This window comes from Lates calcarifer, linkage group LG4, assembly GCF_001640805.2.
Source record: "Lates calcarifer isolate ASB-BC8 linkage group LG4, TLL_Latcal_v3, whole genome shotgun sequence".
Lineage (NCBI taxonomy): Eukaryota > Metazoa > Chordata > Actinopteri > Centropomidae > Lates > Lates calcarifer.
Genome location: NC_066836.1, coordinates 10201061 through 10224959, shown reverse-complemented (window position 1 = coordinate 10224959; position 23899 = coordinate 10201061). Strand labels below are relative to the sequence as shown.

At 40.5% G+C, this 23899-nt stretch overlaps 1 protein-coding gene across 4 annotated transcripts in view; it reads left to right on the top strand.

The window, feature by feature from the left end:
* agap3 (ArfGAP with GTPase domain, ankyrin repeat and PH domain 3) overlaps nt 1-23899 on the top strand; it is a 115837-nt gene that overhangs the window by 79772 nt on the left and 12166 nt on the right. For all 4 annotated transcript variants that reach the window (XM_018676395.2, XM_018676397.2, XM_018676396.2 and 1 more), the window contains 5 exons: nt 3028-3177; nt 9206-9361; nt 19019-19173; nt 19659-19749; nt 21217-21439. In XM_018676395.2, the coding sequence (XP_018531911.1) occupies nt 3028-3177; nt 9206-9361; nt 19019-19173; nt 19659-19749; nt 21217-21439 (775 nt within the window). The remainder of the gene's footprint in view (nt 1-3027; nt 3178-9205; nt 9362-19018; nt 19174-19658; nt 19750-21216; nt 21440-23899) is intronic.

The following is a 23899-nucleotide window of genomic DNA, read 5'->3' as shown; positions in this document are numbered from 1 at the left end:
CCACGGAGGGGTCAGGCCTCGTCACGGCTCATCAGCCCACTGACGGCCCGGCCTAAAGAGAAATGAGAAGCAAGGCAGCGCTGCTCCCCGCTAATCCATCGCCTCTACTTAACACCCCAGCCCTGGATAGCCTGCAGTACACACTATATGGCTTTTGTTATCTCTTTATACACATGACGATACAGTCAGCAAGTAATACTCATTATGCTGCTTAGTACTTTGCAAGTTTCATTAATTTTGTGCAGAAATTTGCAGGAGTTAATTATTAAATATTTTCTTTTAAGAAGCAGCCATGTCAAACACACATTTAATTAAGTAGAAGTACAGAAGTATAATCAGTAAAATGTAAAAAAACAAACAAACAAACAAAAAAAAAACCCCAGTCATTATGGAACAGTGTCCTATTCTTAAATATTATTTCACTACATTATTACTTTACACATCAATGTGTATGAAGTGGAGCTAATTTGTACCACTTTATGCCTTTGGGAAGTTTCATTTATAAAATGATTTATTAACAAATCAAAAGTTTTGTTTTTCAAAATTTTTAATTTTCTAAGTAACTTGTAACTATAGCTGCCGAATAAATGAAGTGAAATATCAGTTTTTGAAATATTGTGGAGTAGAATTATAAAGTAGCAGAAAATGGTAAAGTAAAGTAGAACCATAAACTTGTTCTTTAGCACAGTACTTAGTTACTTCACACCACTGGTTAGATGTCATGCAATTTCCTAATGAATGGATATTACTGTTGAATTTTCATGGCAAAAATACAGATGATGTATTGCTGTACAGAAGCTGGATGAGGTTAGGCCAGAGATTCAGGTTTGGTGTATTCAGCAAATATCAGGAAATTCATAGCTTCTATCAAGAAGGCCATAATAAAACTGCACACAATCTTTTTGCACCCACAGTATTACTTATTAACTTCTGAACTATTCTGCTATATCATTGTTTTATTTTTTTTATATTTATTATTCTAAACATTTACTTTATTAAAAATTCAACAATGCATAGTATATTTGTATTAGACCCTCACATCACTCTTAATGGTCAATGAAGTTGGTGACATTTAACAGTAAGTCTGATCCTTTGACCCCTAAATTGCAGTCCATCATTGTCAGTCCACTACAGTGTCACTGCTGAAGCTGTGCTGGAGTCAGGCCTGGCTGGAGCTGCGAGTACAGTGCTCTTTTAATGCCACAAGCTGATTATTTCTCCACTGTAATTACATTATCCTCCCCTTTATGCAGGAGTGGTCTCTGGGGACTAATGGATACAGCCATGTATAATTCATTAATCATTAGCATCCAATTTGACAATTAGACATGATTGTTGAATTTTAAATATCATGCCTTGTAGTTATCTAAGAGTTTTTTTTTTTTAATCCTTTCTCTTTTTTAAGGTATCAAAGAGTCAAACTTTGGGAATAAAGAATGTAGATCCTTACTTACTAGTAGAAAACATGTATTGTTTAAGGAATTAATATATCTTTTAAGCAATTATTAAACATTAATTTGTGTAATATTGGGTCTTGACTTGAAGCAAAGGGACACGGTGCTCGAGTGTTTTATGAATCATATTTATAAATGCTCTTAATTCAGTAATGATGCAAGCAATCAGAAGCCTTGTTATAGAAGCCATGAGCTTATTTTATGTGTCATTCATACATCACTTTTTCAGATACAAAGTTTCACATTTTCTTGTCAGTACCCCTACTCCTCGGCTCTGTCTCCCCCTTTCTTCCCCCTCTCCCTCCTCCTCTCCCTCCTCCTCCTCCTCCTCCGCTCTGATTTCAGCATGCTAATTTAGTCAGTGCTCCTCAGCATGATTCCCTCGCTCTCTCGCCCATTCTCGCTGCGATTCTGCTCCCTCCCCTCTGGGACCCGAAGATTAATATTCCTGGGCCCAACAAGATAATTACTGATACTAATTAGACATGATTATGTGAATTTGATACACTTATTACTCTAGATAATGAGTAGGACATATTATCCTAACAAGCACCCGTGCCGCTTAGTTTACTTTACACACGACCCACACACTATATTTTCTGTTATTGTCACCTCAATCAGAAACTGATATTCTCTTGTAATTATTGAATAAAAGGACTTGATGTGTGATACCTGTAAGATGAGAAAAGCATTGTTGAGAAAATCAGAGATGTGGCTTTTTTTTTTTCCTAAAACAAAACCGCTGAAATTTTAACCTTTCAGCATCAGAGCAATATCTGTTTACCTCATTAAATTTGATTGTTTATGGAGTTATTGTGTCAACTTTTAGGGAATAAACTCTGAAAATTAACTTTTCCGGTGTTTTTTTTAGGTCATACAAAATATATATTTATTCAGTTTAATATATGTCTTTGAAACAAAATCACACAAGTTTGGAACAAATTATTTTATTTCATGACACAGTGCTGTTCAGTTTGATGCATTTTAAAGCTTTAAATCCAATTCCCCTCACGTGACTGGAATTGTATCGATGAGTTTTATAGAGTAGTTAGGATGTGTCGTAGCGACTGCTTGCGAACAGGAGGGAAGGACCTCACGTGGCGCAGCCTAGCCCATGAATTAGTAAAGAGAGCCAGGCGTCCGTGGCACGCCTGATTGGAAGTTAGGGAGAGAACGCCTGCTGACGCCAGTGGAGATCGATGTGGCAGTCAGAGGGATGAGGCGAGATAATTAGCGTTCAGAGTGTATCTTGTTAATTAAGGGCTAATTAGAGGCAGAGGCAGAGGGAGAGGGGTTGTGTGTGTGTGTGTCTGTGTGAGGAGGGGGGGAGGGGGGTTGTTTGACGGAGAGATGTGCACAAATAAGGTGGCAGCAGCATCGAAGTGCTATAGAAACTACTGCAAAACTGTTAACTCAATTACATCATTATCACTTCCTGGCAGACTTTTTTCGTTCAAAGACAACAATCCAAACCAGGCTGAGTTAAGAATTCAAACGGCTGCAGGGAACATAAGAAGTCAGGATTCATTTTCTTGTGTCTGTCACTTTTTTTCTTTGTTGTTTTTTTTCCCAGGTGCTCCTCACTCCAACAGCAGCACATCCCTGCAGACGGGTGGGTCAGCGTTCGGCGGCAGTAAAGACGGCATGCACCAACGCTCCTTCTCCGTGTCCAGCGCCGACCAGTGGAATGAAGCCATCAACACCAGTACAAGCAGTGTAGCCCGTAAGACTTCCCACACGCTCAAACTCAAAATCCTCATCATGCACAGCGCAATTACAATTCACACATTAGTACATCAGTACACAAAAGATGAGGTGAATTAAAACAAACTGAATGAGTCTGATCCAGACGTGGGGTTGGATGTAGATGCCATTTCCTTTGAGTTTCCTAAGCAGGTGAAACAGGCCTCATTTTCATAATTAGGTGATCAGGGCTGTGATCGCTGTGACCTTTTGTGGCTGCTGCTCTTTGATAGAAGCAGCGTGTTCAGAGCAAAGGAACGGTGAAGGTTAACTTTCCGCCATCGATGCATCTCCACTTACTGCCTCTGTGTCACATTGCACCTTGTCACTGTACTTGACTAAAGTAAGATAATATATTCACTATGCATGTCTGCCCCCCACCCCACCCATCCTGTCTTTACCTTCCATCTTACTCTCTGTACCCCCCTCCCCCAACACCTCCTCCCCTCCTTCCTCTGTTTTCCTCTCTTTTCTTCCGAAGAGGAAAATGAATGCTTTTCGGGGGTACCATTCATCACCAGTTATTTCCCTCTCTTTGTGGTTGGCAGTAAAAAAGCACTTAAATGCACATCAACAGAATAACAGTCATTTCCATGCATGTTTGCACTCTGGTAGTTCTCATTAGCACGGCGGCGGCTCCCCCCCTCCCCATGGGCTCCCAGGGGCCCCGGCAGTTTAAAGAGCGCACTTTATGAGCGCTGCTGGAGTCCAACTGCATGGCCCTCGTGGTTCCGCAGACAAGCCTGTCTCTCATTTGGAGCTGCCAAACGATCAATTCTGCCTGGACGCAGGCACTTCCATCACCCCCTACCCCTGTCTCCCATCAGCAGCATGCCCAAAGCAGAATTACTTAGATTCGTGGGGTCCTCAAATAAATGAGTGTGAGTGTGTGTTGTGTATATGTGTGTGTGTGTGTGTGTTCTCCCTGATTTTTTTTTATTTTTGTGTGTGTGTGTGTGTGAGTGAGTGTAGCTGTTTGTATGTGAGTTGTTTCCACGGAGCGTGTTTGCATCTGTATTTTAATGTGTGTGTGGGAGAAAAAAAAGCAGGTTTCATACTGGATGTTTGTGAATGTGTGTGTTTCACGGCCAGTCCGCGGCAGGCAAACAGGAATTTCCCTAAACTGTGGAAAATAAGGTGGATAGAATTTCCCATTTTCATGTTTGGTAAACTGAAAAGCCTTCAATATTAACATAGCTCATTAACCAACATCCAGTCTTCAGCTAAATCAAATCCACAATTTGCTCCATTATTCTGTTTTCTTCAATTATTTTCATGCTACTCTTAAGGTAACCACAAATGAGCTCGAATGAGGCAAATGAGCTGAAAATAATAGTAGAAACACTGTGTCGAATGATAGATATGTTGTTCGTCCTTGGGAAGCAGCACCTCTGTAATCAGTGCATAGTCAGTGCCGACAGTTAAAGGCTCGTAATGTGCACTGGAAGCAACATCTCTGCAGCTCAAAAACTTCCTCAGAAGGTCTTGTTTTTATGTCTCCTCACAACTGTGAGAATCTGAATTAAAACATGCGAATTCGTCCACAGTGTAAAGTGTGACCAGACTATCAGAAAACATAAACTTGATTGAAATGCGACCCTCTTATCTCTCATCCTAATGTGCCTTCAATAATCAATAGAGGGTGTTCCACAGTGAAGGGTGCTCATGTTTTGCCATTTGAATTGACTTGAACTGAGCCCAATCACTCCATTATCCTTGGTGAAGGTTGCAGGTTAACATAAAATGTGATTCTGAGATGCAAAAACAGCAGATTGATGATTCACAGGAGAATGAATGCATCTTAGCCAGGTAACCATTTCCATATTATTTAAAGAATGTCCTCATTTGTAAACCTATTGAGCAAAGGCAGAAGCAGAGGTAGTAACGTCTCTTGAATATTGAGCGCAGATTTTTGATTAAATCCCGGCCCAATTTTTCTATTGCTTGCATTCATAAAGACACCCATTCTTAATGCACCGGATGCTTGTTTAGATCCCGCTCTCATCAGTACACCTCAATCTTTGAACCTGAATTAAAAGCAAGAGGCACAAACGGTCGTCTTAGCAGAAGGCTGATGACAGTAACTTAAGTCATGGTCAAAGTGTGAGTAATGTCACATTTCCAAAGTCAAAGGATTACTGCAGATCGGTGCCCTCCATAGGTAATCATCAATAATTAATTCAATATTATTCTATTGTTAGATGATTGAGATATCTTAGTTCATGCCCAAGAAATTAAAATAAGTGAAATTAAGCTAAAAATGCCTGAATGGAGTGTATATATTTTTTGAAAAATCACATATATTTGTTTCTGTAAAACACAAAAAATGACTCAGTGGGAACTAGAGCCAAAATGATTAGTTGATCAACAGAGACTCAGCAATCAATCGGCTGTTTTTGAGCAAACACTCGCTAGCATTCGCTTCTCAAATGCGGTGATTTGTTGCTTTTTGTGTTATTTATGATAGCAAATTGAAGGTATTGTGGGTTTTAGAATACATCACCTTGGTAATTTTCCTACGTTTTAGAAATCAATCAGGAGATGAATCCGCAGTGAAAATACTTGTGAGAATAGCCTTATTTAATATGTGGCTACAGATATCAGTACATATTGATAAATGTGTGCTAATTATCACAGTTTTGTATGGCCAAAGTTCTCCATGAAAAATCTACATCATTTTCTTTATTTCAGTTTGTCCTGCCACTCTGCTCTGCAGTGTGGTAATTTATATATAAGTGCTTTTTCTCCTGTAAGTTTGCATTTCAGGACACAGGTAGTTAATGCACAGATAGCCTTTTCCTGTGGCACTGTGTTTTATACCTTGGCCTCCCGATGCGAGGGTGATAGCATGTGGGGTGTTTGATTTCTACGAGAGGCCGTAATGAAGTTTGACATTTAGTTTGGAGAGAGCAGCAGAGCGCGATCAGGCCTTGATTAGTACGCTCTAATTGAGGATAATAAGGGGGAGGCGGTGATTGTTTCTAATTTTTGCCATTAATTGCAGCCGTTGGTTTTGATTGAGGACAGGCAGGGCTGCCATGTCAAGGGGCCTGGCGGAATCATAGTGCTCCTCACCCGAAGCCTCTTGAATAACAATGAAATGACTCCCCCCCCCTCCTCTTCACCCCCCTCTGCCTCTCTAACTCTCTCGCAACCTTTTTTCATTCTCATTCATTCTCAGTGTGGCATTGGTAAAGGCAGGAGGCTGTTAGCAGCCCCCTCTTTGTCACACCCACAGCCTTCATCCTGAAGCATGTTTTAACTGTCATCTCTGTGGTGGGAGTGTAATACACTGTAATCACAGGTTAGGCCGATACCTATTCTGCTGCCCAGGTGATCGTGGTTGAGTAGGAGAGAGACTCCTGATCCCCAGTGTGCTTCATTACCCAGCCTGGTCCTGATTGCCCTCATACACACTAACAGCTAGCTAATAATGCCACAGGGAGTTCTCTACTTGCAGAATCAGTCTAGTCCCAACTTCATAATTCTCAACTTAAGAAATATAATCTAGCAGTCATACATAGCTTAGAGCTAAGAACCACTTAAAGGCTGGAGACTTTACATTATATAAAACCATTAGGTCTCAGGTGCTTTGATATTGTTGCTCACCGGTGTATAATGTAGTTTTATCCATTTCCTGCTCCTATACCTTCATGTTATGGACTTCTTAAAGGCTGATTAGTGCAAAACATCACCCGGTGTATGTTTCAGGTGCAGGACGAGCAGGGCCAGGGTCATTTTCCACAACATTAGGGGCAGAAATTGATAATTAGAGGTGTTTATGACACGGTTGGGCCTCCCCGAGGGGCAGCCCTCCCCTTTAACCTCAAGCGACATTAAACAAATGCTGGCTGTCACGTCGGAGGCAGGTTGGAGCTCAAGTCTTCCACCCGCCATACGGAGCTGTGCTGGCGGGACAGACGCTGGGATGGAGAGGGAGGAGGAAGCAGAGGGTGGGAGGAGGGGTGTGTGTGTGTGTGTGTGTGGAGGGCTGTGTGTGGATCACATTGAGGACCCCTGTGCCCCCAGCTGTCTGAGCCAGCTAATGACTCGTCTCAGGGGGGCTGTTGTAAGAGAGCAGGGAAATTGAAACAGACGCCTCGACTAGGAGCTGCTACATGTGTGGCTGTGTGCTGCCATTCAAAGCACCAGAGAGCTTAATGTATGTGGTGCAGCACAAGCACCAGTGTTATGTTTATTAATGTGATGGCATATAATCAATGTTTTTTTTTTCCAAGTAACCCATTACTATTTATAATGAAATAGTGATTGGTCTCTTAACATGTAACAAATAAGAAATAGTTTTAATGAATTGGGTAATTTTTCCCAGTAATGACATTCTCATATACATCAGCTCTCATCATGAGGAATCCCTAAAGTTGAGTACGGCCATAGCAATGCGTGTCTCAGGTGTTGTCTCCTATATTTTGCCCACGCTCAAACAATGCATCCCCAGGCCCTCTGAGCCACACTCTTCCCCCATGTTACCATCTTCAGTCCCCTGCTGAGCCCATCGTACTCCTCCAAGACAGCCCCATCTCCCTAAAGGTAATGACCGAATTAGGCCTAATGTTGTACACTGGCTAATGGCACAGTGCCGCACATTATAGCATGTGCAACTGGCAACGACAACAGCAATAATCCCTGAGCCCCCTTGTCCTCCTGCACTCCACCCCTGGGGCTGGGACGGTGCACAGGGAAATGAATGGAGTTTGCCACACTACAATGAGCTTTTGATGGGAGACAATGGAGGAGGTTGCCAGCACCACACAGGGTGGTAAGAGGAGAGCAATATGGGGCCCATCTACTGGCCCTCCCTCCCTCCTTCCCCCAGGCCCCTGGCCCCCGCTCCCAGATTCATAATGGCATCCGGAGGGGGAAAGAAGGGAAAGTGATGTCAAATGTCAGGAAATCAGAAGGATGGCAAGCTGACAACCCCCTCCTATCGTCCCATCCGTCCTATCCCTTTGCCCAACGGTAGCACAGGTTAATATCACATTTATAAAATCACTTACAAGAAACAAAGCCGGCTCTTAGCCCCCTGTCACTCTCAGACAGTCATATAGAGAGCTTTGCTGCGGGCTAACTAAGGTAACCATTTGTTCACTGATAGCCCCATACCTGTCCTTCACTCTATCTAAGCCAGAGTCACACAGTTACTTTTGGAGCACTCAAAGCCATTTTCCAACTCTTACTATGGTGGACACATTTTGGGGATGTGACAAGTCTGCCCCTGCTTTGCATGAAGCTTTCAATAATGTCATTCATTATTCATGCTCACTGTCACTTCACAATGATACATAACAGTGCACACCTTTCTTCATTTTCTGAATTAAGTTAAACTGAAACTGCCAGCTTAGTGTATATTTAAAGGAATAGTTTCACTTTTTTCTAATTTGTTCCATTTTAGTCTCTGCTTCAACTCCTGATTAGTTGATGCATTAACCGAGAGAAAAGTTTACAGCCGTTGAGCATTCGAAAAATCTGCAAATTGTAATGGCTATTTCATCAAGTAATTTTTATTTTTAAATTTGACACTTGCGCTTCTGCAGTTCTTTCTCTATATATTATATATTATTATATCAACAAATATGACCTGAATAACTGTAAATTCCTTAATTTCAGTGTTTCCCTTCATTTCTACCCCTGATAGTTTTATAGTTAGACAAAACATTTAGTCCACTCTGTTTATCACAACCAGATATTCTTTACTTATTTGTTTTACAGCTTCTTCAAGTTAAATTGTCAGTGTTTGGACCTTAAAATGATCTGAACAAGACTTAAGTGGGTCCAAACAAAGCTTATTACCCTCTTGATAATGACCCATCAATATGGCAAGTGAATTCAAAGAGGCTTAAAAAAAACACTTGATTTCACGTGGAGTTGTACCTGGAACTGCGTCAGTGAAAACTAAACCTACATGTGCGCTGGATATAAAAACAATGTTAACCTTAGAAAAATGCAAGCCATTTATTTAACATAAAAAAAATAATGTTTTTTCTTTTCAGCTAATGGAATGAGCGATCCAGCAAATTCCACTGTGGGCAGCGCGACGAGTCCTAAACTTGAGCCACCTCCCTCGCCTCACGCCAACCGCAAGAAACACAGACGGAAAAAAAGCACGGGCATCACAAAGCCAGACGGCTTATCTGCAGGCAATGAAGGTACAAACAAATTTTTTATTGCTGCATTAGTTTTGAAATGACCAGAACTTCTGAGACAAAAAAGAAATTGTCCTTGGGTTGCACAGGTGCCTAACTGGCCAAACATTCATATATATCGATGTAGAGACCTAGGCTCATTTCCTGGTAGTGCAAGTAGAAAAAGAAATGTCACACATCCAAATCTGTCCAGATTAATTTATTTATAAGTTTTTATATTCAGAACAAGGCAGTAAAACCCAAAGATATTTCAGCTATTTCTCCAGTGTTGTAAAATTGACTGTGCTTACCAACCAACAAATTTAGTGTTTTTTTCCCGTTGGGAAGCCGGTGAGGGATCGTGTCCTTACAACTGACATATTGGTTGGTGTGTGCACCTGTACAGAGGTGGAACAGATCTGGGAGCATTATACCCTTCCAGTGAAGCTCCTAACTAGCAGGTGAAAGGTAATGGGACATGAATCTGTATATATTTTAGGAGTCAAGGGAATTTCCCACATGAAATCGGGGGGAAAGTGGGAAAAATATTTACACTGACTGTCACAAAAATTTGGCATGCTTATTTCTGTGCATTCACTATTTATTTTTATTGAATTAAAGATATGCCAGCTACACACTGATTACTGATTCTACATACTGGTCAGATTTCTCCACTCATTATGAAAAAGAGCTTGTACTCCTCTATATTCTGATGTGTATGAAGTAAATAAAAGTATGTAGTTTTGTGTGTCTATGTGGCCCCCTGCACAGCGCACCCTCGCAGCCCCCCATTTCTTTTACGGCCGTATGAATGGCCTGATCTTCAGAAGCCGTGGCCCTCCTCAGCAGGGGAGTGGCAGTCAGCTCTCCACCCAATTAATAATGATTCTCCAGCCCAATGATGAATGGAGTGCCCTAATTGGATGGCATTGTGAAAACACTGAGACGCATTTCAGAGGCCATAAAACTGATGTCACCGGAGCGCGATGATCAATCAACAAGATTGATACACTGGATAACAACAACAATGGCATTGACGCCTCCTAAATGGGGCTTAGCATTTATAATCATTATACTTTTTTATCATGGTCTCTGACAGCTCCTCTTTAAAGTCTGAATGGGTCTGTTGACCACATTGTTGTTTAGAGTGAACATCATCAGCATCTCAGAGATAAGTGGTGCTGTTTTTGTTGTTAGAGTAGTATGTGGTCACGTCAGCATCAGTAGTTGTAGTCATACTGAGCAATGGCATTTATATTTTGAAAATATATAATGAGTTGCAGTGTATATACAGAGGCAGAATCTCTTCAGGCCTGGTCCTTCTTGATGTCCATTACTTCAGTTTTATTTGACATTACTTAGCTCTTAATGGGTGTCTCCTGGCAGAATTATACAGTCGCATTAAAGCCTTGAATGAATGATGGCTGGCATTATCAAACATCATCAAGTCATCATTGACGATGTCCTACATAGGTTGGCATAATTGAATCTGGATTGGACTTTCTGAGGAGGGAGTCTAAGAGTAATCAGACTGGAGGAGGCAGATTCTGAATGTTTCTCACGTCATCAAACACGCACATTGTTTTCTATCTTTCTCATTGTTCTCGGCGAGGGTTTTCTATTAGCATCAACTTGTCTGTTCTGCTGAACGCTCTGGAATACAGACGTATCACTTAAATATTGGATTCACCCAGGTCTGGGATGTGAGTTGTGTCTCCCGCTGAAAAAGCAGGAGAGAGAGAGAGAGAGAGAGAGAGAGAGAGAGAGAGAGGAAAGGAAAGGAAAGGAGAGGAGAGGTGGGATCCTTGAATAAATTGCTATCAGTTTGTCTCATTTACGGGGCAATCAGAAGCGTGTGATGCAGGCTGAAATTGAATTTTAGTAGTTGTGAAGCATCATAAATCAAAACAGCATGAGCGTCTTAAGGTGAGAAATCATTTTGGTCAACATGGAACGTGTAGGATGTAGAAGGGAGCCTGGAGAAACTGTTGCTGCACCATCATTTCCAAACATGCCACTACAGTACTCAGACTCTTCTACATGGCTGCTGAATTGGCAGAAAATCAAAAGTTCATTAATATGATTATGAAAGCCTAAATGACTGTAATTGCACACGAACTTTCAAACAGGTTTAGTCCACCCCTTGTAAAGCTCAGTTAATGGTCTTAAAGTTAATCTCTTGCATTCACTTTAAAAAGTAATTATTTCACATCGATTTAAAGCCATATTTATTTTAAATCAATTTAAAGCCGTATTTGGATCATCTATGAATTCTCTGTTATGTCTACAGTGCTACTTCTGCCAAGGATATGCACAATGGACACAGTCCCTAATATCCTATGCACTGTCAGAGCTGTGTGGTGTAATGAACTTCTCATGTGCTTAAAGAATGATGCAGGATGCATGGCGAGACAACTGACAGCCCCGTAATGTGTTTCCCAGCAGCCACCCGGCGACGAGCTCTCTCGGTGTGTCGCTCGCCATAAACCCACTGGAAAATCGATGGCCGATAAAGAGTTGTGTTCAGGGGGAGCCCCCTCTGATTAATACAGACTGTCAGGGAGCATCATTAATGTATTTCTCTTTTAAAGAAAGTGTATCAAATGCTCATTGTTTTGGAGGGGGTTTTAGCTTGTCCACTGTTAGGGAGAGAGGGGAGGTGCAGGAACGGAGGGAATTTGTGACGAGAGGCTCCTTCCCAATTCCTCAGAGTTTTTATGGATGAAGATATTTACTGGCGCGAAGGTCACAGAAATCAGGGAGAAAACAAGAGCTAAGTGTTTGACTGGATGCTTTTAATGCAAAGCAGGTGTTAAGGTCTTCATTTACATCTCCATCACAAGATTTGATTTGATGCAATTTCAGAGAAAGACATTAAATTAAACAGAATCTCATCAAACTTGAGGTGCGTTTTTGCACATTTTAAGCAAAAAGGCCATAGTTCTCACAGAAGATAACAGACTAAAGGAACCTTTACTCATACTACAAGACATGCACTCTACAAGCTATAATGAACTCAAGTGCAGGACTGAGGTCAGTTAACTTCATTTTAACAAACTCAATTTTTTAATCCATCTTAAGCTGGTTAATAAACCTCTTATTTAATCAAGCATTCAATAATAGATTTTAATTAACAATTAGGTTTATTTTACAATTTGAACTGATGATTTAAAGTGATTGAAAGTACTCCTCCACCAAAATTAGAGGAGGAAAGGAAAACAGTTTTTATGTTTAAAGAAAGTGGATCAGGAAACTTCAAACAGTCTTTTAATGATGGCGAACATTAGCTTTCTGTCACATATTAGCTGAGGAATATGTGATCTGCTCTTATGAAATCATCTTAAACGATAAGGATCACTGGTGCAATGTATTCAACACACTTAACAAAAAAAAAGATGCATATACTGTATATTTACATGTTTTCTCACATGCATGTACCATTTAAACCATACATACAAACATAGTAGAATCAACTGCTGCAGCATTACTGCTCTCCCACAGGTATATGAACAATATAAAGGAGCAAAACTGTGATAAGCAAAAGCTAAAGAGCAGTGAGGCTTTAATAGTAAACCAGAGTGTTTCAGCTCATCAGGGTTACAGAACAATATTATTTACTTTTGGATGAGGATGAGGGGCATCATATATTAAGTAATGTGGATCCAATTCAATCAGTGGCAAAGTTCATAGTAACTGGGCAGTGGGGAATTTCGATGAATTGGCTGCAATAAAATGAGCTTGATATATACTTAATAGACTGTCCTTATAGCACTGTTCCTTTTTTTTAGCTTTTATTAGTCGTTTGTCGTCTGCCCTCAGATTTCTTTCATGGTGTTCGACTGTCTTACTCTACATAAGTTTTCCAGGTTTAGATCAGAGGAAAACATTGTCAGCTCATCTACACTTACTGGAACAAGAGATCATGTTCCCTCTTTGCTCTACGCCACAAAGTAACCTACGCCGAATGTCGATCACCAATAATGTGAAGTTTGCGCATAGAGGCCAGCTCAATCCAGTATCCTATTGTCCTGTACCTTAGTAAACTAAGGGTTAATATCCTCTGGAGTCCAGCTGAGGATTAGGAAATGGAGGTTTAACTGCCTGTGCTAATGGTGGGTGTTTATCTCAATACTTTGTTTTGTCACTCCCCGACTCGCTCTCATTTCCGAAAGCTGTCCCTGGAGCCTCCACTCTTGTAATGGCTTAGCTTTCTGAGCGCCACAGTATGGAGGGAAAGGAATAACAAGATTCTCATTTGGGCTCTATACACACTGCCCACAGATACATGTATAATTGGCCCTGTTTTCATTCTGCTCTGTTGTTAAATGCACTAGCTATTAGGGTAGTGGTATTGGTGCTGATTTCATGTGTTTGTTTATTGTTGGAAGGTGTGCTCCTTGTTTGTTTGAGCACGTGCGTGTGCATGGAAAAGTGTGCAGGAGTGTGTGCACGTGTGTGTGTCAGATAGATAAAGAGTGCGCTCTATCTCTCTCTCTCCCTCCCTGCTCTCTTCTTTCTGAGTTTGGTCGTGGTTCCCCTGGGGCCCCTGTCGCAGTAATGGCCTGCTCCTGATTGCTCTGATACAGGTTAGGAATATTGGCTTTAATGATGTGTAAAATGAGCAAGCAGTGCCTGTGACATTTACAGATGGCACCGCCTTGGCCTGTTCTTCCCAACTGCTCGTTAATTCACGGGAACGGCAAGCACTTCTTTAAGTGACTGCCTGATGCATGCATACGACACAACAAAACACATCCTACACGCCACAACAATGGCTCACCTTGTGTACCTCTGCACCTTGTCATCATTTCGGCCAAGTGTTCACACAAATGGATTTTTTTTAAAAAACAAAAACAGGGAGTCCTCAAGGCTGAGAGCTGTTTTACTAAGTCCTTTCTGAGGGTTCGTCACACTGGTCTCCAGAGGTCTTTGAGAGGCTTAGACAGAATAGGTGCCATGTTGCTGCCTGGTGTATAGACAGCACAGCTGGGCTCAGCATCAAACCCCTGAGGTGGTAATCTGGTCCACAGGTCCTCGGCGGTACATCTGCTGCACATACACAGCGACAGAGGGATCAACGTCCTCAGATCACCCTCTTGTCTTTTAGGTTCCAGTTTGATTTTCAGGTCAAACATATACCTTTATATATACAGCCACCGAACATCAAAAAGAGAAGGCTTTCCTTTAATGACGGCCAGTCAGTGGTGGAAGAAGTACTCAGAAGTATCTAGTATTAAAGTGATTATATGTGACATTATTCAGTTCTTAGTATTGATTCATCAAGCAGAATTTTACAGTTGTAGCTGCTTGAATTGGAGCTAGATTTAACTACTTTAAATACAGTTAGGTCGTGTAGTTTCAGTGGTTCCCAGCCTGGGTGTCACAAAGGGTCACAAGATAAATATGAGGGGTCATGAGATGAGAATAAAAAGTAAAAGTATTGCTGCACAAAAGTTTCTTTTTCTATATTCTTTGCTTTTAGCTATATTTTATTTATTTATTTTATATAACAGTTAAAATCACTGAACTAACCACTCATAGACATCTGAAATGTTAAAAATAATCCCAACCAGACACAGAATTTGTCCAAAAGTCCAAAAAGGTTGGAATCAATGCCTAACCGTGAGCTGTATTTGAATAAGCTCATTATGTTTTTTAGTAAAATACTGAAAAGTAACCAGTAACTACAGTGTTGTAGTTAGTGTTAGTGTTGTAATTCCAGCAGTTCTCTTTGAAATGTAATGGACCATAAGTATAAAGAAGCATGAAATAGAAATAGTCAAGTAAAGTACAAGTATCATAAAACTGTACTTAAGTACCACTGCAGCCAGTAACCATCTATTTTTGTATCTTGAAGCAGTCATTTATTATTGGCTCAGCTTATTAAACTGCTGTTGTGTTGCTGCTAGAAGCCATCAAGTATCTGATGAACAACATGTGTAACTGAGAGAGTTCCCGAACGGTTTTATGATCCATGTAAATGGTGGACGATGAGTATCTTTATCTGTTCCTTCCTCTTTGTAGCTCCATGGCCATTACAGTCTAATTTCCTTTTTATTATACCACGTTAATTAAGGAAAATCATATTTCGCTCATTCTTCACAGTTGGCTCCTCCGTTGCCTTTAAATTGTGTTCTTCCTTGTCCGCCCACTGGCAGAGCTGCGTTAATTTATTTCTAATTGGAAAGAACTTGTTGATTGTAGGCTCGCAGATAGATATGGTCAGGAGGTTAATGCTCATGTTAATGTGACAAGGTGATCGTTCCTCTGCTGGCCATGTTCCAGCCACAATAACAGGAGCACTAATGGCCCTTTTACAAGCTCATCATGGCAGGTGCATGTAAGAGAGCAGTGATACCTTTGACTCATTGTTCATGCTCAGATTTACTGTCTGTGAGATCAACACTCTGACCTCAGCATCATGCTTACACAGAGCAGAATTACTTTGGCTCATGGAGCTGAATTGCCACACTGTGGACGGCATTAAAAAGTAATATCAGCGCGCCAGTCGCTGCATGTAATGACAATACCTGCGTCACACACACATAAAGATTCCTGCTGCACATGGTCCTCTGTCTCTTTAGTGGCCAACACTGTATGTCTTGTACTGCATGTGCATTACTATGCATGGAGAATTAGATTTGTTTTCCCTTGTATACTCATCAGTTTAAGAAATCAGCCATCCGTCGCTTTTTTAATCTCCATAATGAAAGTGTTTTAATGCCTCCAATTTATTGCCTGGGCAGCCAACAGAATAATTAGCTTTGTTCAGGTTTTTAAAAAGATGAAAACACAAAGTATAACAACATTTGAGGCTGGGAACCACAAATTCTAATCAAATGCATTAGTTATTGTACCTGAAGGTATATTGGAAGAGAAAAAAATTGATTTATTTTCTGTGTATTCCAATTAATCAAGCAGTTTTTTCTTCTTAAATCTAATTTTCTTTCTATGTTTTTTTGCTTTTATTCTCTCTCACATTTTACATTGACCATTTGCAGTCCATCAAATGAACTGTTTTATATTTATATTTATATAATCCCTGCTATTGCTTTAAAATGTCACACCCACAAAAAGACTTTTTCACTGCAAGTCTAAATAAAGAGGCTCCCAAGTCTGTATTGATTCTCTGTGACCTGTAGTCAATTCCACAAACTAAATCAGATAATTGAAGTCGGTGTCGAGCTAATTGGATTATTGCTTTCCCCCTGAAGAGATCGCCTCTCCACCACAGCACAGGGATTGCTACATTAGTGGCGTCCGTCAGACATCTGTCATTTAACCGCATGGGGCTGCGTCTCGCACCAAGGAGGGTGAATTGATTATAAATGTAAAAATGTAGTTATTTCTTTAATTAGATGATTTGTCTTGACGATCTTATTATCATGAGATTGCCATCATTTTACAACGCACACAGAGTTAATTTAATATTGAACATTTCCGCACTCATCAAATGTCAAAATGAATTACAGTAGAAGTCTAAATATATTTGTGCGGTGAAAAAAAACAACAACTCTGCTTTGTAGTGTAACTTCTGCTCATGATAAATGAGATCAACGCTAATTAATACAGCACACTAATAGCATATCAGCAGAACTATTTCCAGGACATAGTGGATCAAAGATACAAAGGAAAAAACATTCCCCTTGTGTCTACTTGCCTCCAGTCCTCCAAACATGGTTTATGCAAATGAGATGACTATTTGCATAGACATAATTAGGTAATTACAAATCATTTGGCTACGAGCTCAAGCATGTTCAGAGACCAGAGATGTTACACGAGTCACGTTTTACAGTACGGGCGTTAATGAATTGCTTCTGAACAGCAGAGGCATTGCAGCATGTGTTGGAACATATGTTCTGTCAGACCTCTTGTTTGAAAACGACAGGTGACATTTTCATAAATCTTAGTTAAACACGAGGAATGGATGTAAAGAGCTGCGGCCAATTCAGTGTCTTCAAAGGTTTGAAGTGAAATGAGTTTGCATTTTATGTATTTAAAAAATGACAAATGTATTTAAGAGAAGAAAAAAAAGACTGTGGTTGTTCTTGTTTCTGGCTGGTTTCTGTTTCAAGTACAAACTAGTTGAGTTTGGACATACTAGCTTTGTATACCAACATTATTACAAAACATTATTAGACTCATTATTGTTATCTTTTTCAGACACTAATATACTGCAATGTAAACCAGAGCTATCCTTACTCGTCATACTGTGCTCTGGAAAAAATAGTTGTCATGGCACTTTCTTGTCTTAATAAAATTGTTTTGACAAAGAGGATTTCATTCAAAGCAAAGATCTTCAAACACATGCCCAATCACCGACGAAAGACGAAATATCAAAAGACCAGTGTGGCAGTTTACATTGACAAAGCGTTCTGCTAAGGAGTTAGCAGAAGTTTATGCTCTAATTTCCTCAAAACGTCCATGAAATCCTGAAATACAGTTTTGAAAAGCAACGCTTATTATCCCCGGGGAGTCATCAGAAGTCCTTCCTAGAAATGTGGGGAGTTATTCCAGGATCCAAAATTGAACGTTCTGAATGTGTTTTTGCCAGCGATCACTCTGGCTGATGTGGACACATCACGTCGTGGCGTGGGTGGCGACTTCTGTGTGTGTGGCTCTGGTCTAACCGAGACAGGCTGAGGAGGAGTTGACATGTAAAGAAAGTAAACGCACATCATGTAACAGGTGGTGAGAATAACAGCAAGGATTCTGTATTCGACAGAGAAAGATAAAACACAGATCTTGTGACTTGAAAAAAGGATTTACTGAGGATGTACTAAACATGCTAGAAATATAATTATGAGGCAGAAAAAGTTGCTGTAACACTTACAGTGTTTGTATCAGCGCCAAGGAGTCTCTCCATACAAAGAGGACAGAAGTAATGGATGAATGAGATAAAACTGATTTATAAACTGAGTTATAAAACAAGAATTAGCCTTGATTTATCAGCACAGATATGACCACTGAAGGCCCACTTATCAACAGTGCAGGTGTTGGCTGTAGTCAGTAGCTGCCAAGAAACGCAGTAACTGTGTTTGCAGAGTTTTTCTGAGCACGTACTTGTTAGCTAAGACATTAACTGGTTTTAACATTTACCAGGAGCCCCAGTATGTTCACTATATCACACTGTTGAGTCTGTATATTTATGAGGAGTCACGCAACTTTAGGGTAAGTCTGATTTTAAATGCTAAAGACATCAAAAACCTGATTTGAAATAGTGTGCTGTTATTATGTGTTGCTGATGATTGGTAATTGCAGTGGTCTTTAAAGTTGTTCGACTGCAGCAGGAAGGATTCAAATGAGTTGGTTTTGGTTTTGAGGCATCGTCAAACAAAACAACAGTGCCAGGGAGCACAGGAGGTGCCAAAAAATCACTTAAATGTTGCAGAGTTTAACAGAAGCCCATTCCGTCGTGCATTCGTGCATAGATGGGCCTCAATCACTGAGCTGTACCTCTGATTTGCAGAGTCAGATCGCACAACCGACATGCGTGTTGCACTAGCTAACGTTTGCCCGCTTCCACTGTGGTGACAGGTGATTTGCTAGCATACAGATATGAAGCAAGAAAGAAGCTGCTTTGTCCAAGAGAATAGGAACAGTACCAACATGTATTTGGTGCATGCATGCCACTTTGTTTTCTGATTAAGTGCTAACTTATTGTTCATTTGTGTTTTTCAGAGCAAGAGGATTCCTTCGAGTTCATCATCGTGTCGTTGACGGGCCAGACTTGGAACTTTGAAGCGTCCACATATGAAGAGAGGGAGCTGTGGGTCCAAGCAATCGAGAGCCAGATCTTCGCAAGCCTGCAGTCCTGCGAGAGCATAAAGAATAAGGTACAGCGGGTCACAGGAGATCAGCAATACAAGAAGAGCTGGACAAGGCTGGCGATTTATCATCTGATCACAGCATCATCGTCATCATCCTACAATTCTGCTGCTTCATTTGCATCGCCCCCCCCCCCAACCTTTATTGTGCCCTTACCCTCCCCTCCTCTCCTCACCCACTTCAAGCTGTCACATGTGGGAGGTTGTCAGACAGGTGCACTGCAGTGTGGGGGATCTCTTATTAGAACTGACAGACATCAGAGATAGAACACGGCTTGTGTCAGCATACTGGGGAGACACAGCCTCATTTTCATATTCATATTTTCTCTGCCTCAGTCTTTTTCCTAAGACTTTGAAACACCTCCTCCCTCCCTTCCTCCTTCCCTCCCCATCACCGGTTGTCTATGATTTGAGTCCAGCTATAATTTTTTGCCTTCTGTTACTCTTGCAGTGATTAGTTCCTGCTGACTTATTCTTTCCCTCGTTCCTCACAGTCTCGGTTAGGTAGCCAAAGTGATGCGATGGCCATTCAGTCCATACGAAATGTGAGGGGGAACAGCTTCTGTGTGGATTGTGATGCACCCAGTGAGTATGAATCTTCACCTCTAAAGCTGATAGCTTATGAATAGAGGTTATGTTATAGTAAGAAACCAAATTTTCTATAGATCTATATATGTTCAGTTAAAAATAACATTTGATTTCAGTGGTTAAAGATAGTTCTTGCATTAATATTACAGGTACTGATCGCTGTTTTCACTAAGGGATTACTGAAAACCTTCCGGTCAGGCTAGTTTTCAGGACTGTACTCAACCTGATAGCATATATGTTTATATTTTTGTTATCATGTTTTAATACGGCCTACTGTAGCTTATAGTATTGACAGTGCTTGATCCTGTTTCTGGTGTTTTTTGTCTTATACGATGCTTTTTTTTGTAATTTTCAAATTTTACAAAACATGCAGAACATACACAAAACATGGCCCGAAATCCCCTCCCTGTCCCACCCACATACAAACTATAAAGGAAGCGCTTACTCAAAATGAGTAAGTAGTGGTCACAGAGATTATATCATAAAAATATGAAGACACAATGTAAACAGTCTTGGTTTATTCAAGCGACTAATACTGTATCAATTCTGAAACATTTTTTTTATTAAATCTGATATGGGCAGGTGTTCATATCGGTCACATAGGGTTGCCAAATCTTTAGAAAGGTGTTGTGTTAATATCTGAGAGAATATGTGATGCTTTTGAGTAAATTGCACCTATTCATTTCTAAAAATCCATCTAGCTTCAAGGAGATATGAGAATTAGACTTCTAAGTCACTGCTTTACACTTCCTGGCAAAGCATAAAGCTATCTCAGTGACGACTTTTTGATGATTTGTATTCCATCGTTCTGGTTAAGATTGTATTTTATTTTGCCAGCTTGGTCTGCGCATCCCGCCCACTGAAAGAAATTAAATATTTGTTTGCCGGCTCAGACTAGATTTTGCTGTCACCAGTAGTAACACATTAATCAAAGTTGCACATTAACAGTTGAACATCAGCGACACCGCACCCATAGTGACAGTAGAAAACCTGCTTTTATCGTTTACAGTCTCTTCGCTGATGGGATATTTCTTAACTGTCTTCATGAAAACAGCACAAATTTACCTCAAACTAGACATGTCAGAGACAGTAACTAGTGAGCTTTACAGAAACTGCATTTCCTTGTTGGCTTTGAGACTCAGCGATGATGAATATTGCTTGTTATGTCCTTGAGTAGTCTAAGACGTTTACAACTCGTGTGATCAGCGCAGATGAAGAATCTACATAGATCCAAGTTTTTAAATCCTTAAAGTAAAAGACGTAAAAAGTTTACAATTCCTGCTTTTCTTATCATAATCAGAAGATGGTTTTTGGAACATATAAATCCAGTGTTATCCTGATAAAACCATTTCTCCGATCATCATGAGATCATCATAAATCTCCAGTTTAGGCTAATAAGCAAAGATCCTCTTGTCACCTCCTATTTCCTAGTCATGATCGTTTCCTGTCCTCTCTCCTCCGCAGACCCAGACTGGGCCAGTTTGAACCTTGGTGCGCTGATGTGCATCGAGTGCTCTGGCATCCACCGGAACCTGGGCACCCACCTGTCCCGCGTCCGCTCCCTGGACCTGGACGACTGGCCCGTGGAGCTCAGCATGGTGATGACAGCCATCGGAAACGCCATGGCCAACAGCGTTTGGGAGGGCGCCTTGGAAAGCTACACCAAGCCGGGGAGCGACAGCACCAGGTTAGCATCCCTGTGCAAATAAAAGGTGCCGCTTAATGAAGCATGCAGAGATTATAGAATGAGAAGCCAGCACCGTCTTCTCTCCATTAGCCGCCATTTATTAGCCACCCACATTTCAGCACAGGCACTTCACGCCACAAAATGCTCCATAAGAAGCACCAGGGGTCCATAAATGTCAGTCTATTGAGCCAAGAACACAGTATTTTATGTTTCAGTAAGAGTCCATCCTGTACATAGTGATCACAATGCCTCTGTTTTATTTGACTCCGTACCTTGTTGGCGTCTATATAACTCTGTCTCTTCATTTTAGGATATAATATCTAACACTTCCACCACGGTATCTGTTGTCCCGCCACTAACCCGACTTCAAACCCATAATTCATGAAAGGAGTGTCGTGTGTGTGACATTTTGCACTCACCAGATAAATAGCCTTACCAGCTCCAAATACATCACGTTTGTCACTTGACATGTAAGCGCTAATCAAGAAAAGATCTGATAATCTAAACCACATCTGAAACCAGCCCAGACACTTTGTTCCTGCTTGATATTAGTGTGTACAGATGGGAGCAAGCGGGAATTCAGGACTAGATTTCAGAACTTCTGCAAGACACTCAGTGAGAGTTTGCATTTTTTAACTTTTCCTAACAAGTAGCTTTCCATCTTTTTAATATGTATCTCTTAAAAAATTATGCTTTGCCGCTTACCACCCCATGCTACCCTGCCCTGACTTACCTCGACGACTATCTGTTCCCTCTCCTCTGAGGTACCCAGATCTGGTAGGAGGATTGTTTATCTCTCGGTGACAGGTGAGACCTAGCGTCCCAGCCTGACTAATGACCTGCTGTGTGGCTGTGCAGGTAATTAAGCACACCATTATGGCTAAACCCCACCCCAAGAGCCAGGCCCTCGGGCCCCAAGCTGCCCTGTCACATATCCATCACACAGGGCTGGGTCATCACTCTGTCTGTCACAGCCGTACAGACTGTCTGTAGGGTCTCCCTAGTGGCATTAGACTGTTTTAACATCACAGCTTTATAACTTTGTTAAGAAAAGTGACATACCAACAGAGAGTCACAGCTGGTTTCTGTTTTTCCTACTACCACTATTACTGTTGCTGTTCCTTCTGTTGTTGCTGCAGCTACAACAGTTGATATTACTCAAAAATAGTATAAATATTATTTAAAAAAATAGCATTAAGGGTTTACATAGGACCATTATGTGTGTTGTGCTGTCACCTAATTGGATATTATTGACACCACATATATTAATTTGATGTATTTTGATAACAAGAATCTACTTTTTATTCAGGGGAGGTTATGAGTGCCTTCTTGTTGTAATATATTAAATTTCAGCCGGTGCTGAACAAAAATTTTGATAACTGATATCTTATCATATGAGTGATTTTTTTAAGCAGAAAAGCAGAACATTCTCTGGAACTAGCTTTTCTTTGGTTTTACGCCACTCGTCATAACAATGTGGAGATTTCACTTCAGGCTCTGGGAACTTGTGACAGGTATTTTTCCACTGTTTTCTAACATTTTATAGCATAAACAGTCAAACTGATTTAAAAATGGTACAAGAATATCATCGGTGTATTAATCAATAATGAAAAATGATCATTGTGATAAATATGAAGGGATTTTTCCAGGATTTTATATTTGACAGGGTGGAAAAACCTTTAAATCAGATTCAGACTCAAACTCTGGTTAATCCTCACTGGATTTGACTGTTGAAGCTTCACATTAGCTTTAGCTAAACCGATGAACTGATCTCCTAACAACCAGTGAGGGCAGGAGAGACAACTCTTTCAATGTACATATGAGAATGTCTGTATTGTTTTATGACAGACTTGAAAAAAGGTGAACAGATCCTTTAAGGGTTTGCACCTCCTCAAGACAGGACCTCACTAATGCTGATGTATTGGAAAAGGTATAACTACAATATATAAGTATATATTACAACAATTTTTATGTTGTAATATGACCCTTTAAAGACCTTAATTCACATTCCATGATCTGTTTTGTCGACTTTTACACACAAGTTTGGCTTTTTCCCAAATCTGTGCTGTCAGAGTCACACTGATAAATGTGTTTGGTGAGAGTCATCTAGAAATCTTGAAAAATGGCAGCAATGGCCGTGTCTATTTTCATTGGAACTAGGTACATTTAATGGTTTTGAACTTATAACAAAATAAATAACGTGGCTCATTTCACTGTGAAGAAGTCCAAGCAATGTAAAATGAGTGAATCCCTTCACATCTACCTTTAATGTTTTTGTCAATGGAGCAGCTCCAGCACAAAATCACTAAGAGCTGGTTGTACACTGTACTTATTAGCCTTTGGAAAGACCTTTAATGTGCACATACTCAGTCCATTTGAGTACATAGTTGTCGTTTAGTAAAAAGGCAGTTTGCAAATGAACAATTGTCTTTTTTTTTTTTTCCTCCTGCTTGTAGTCTC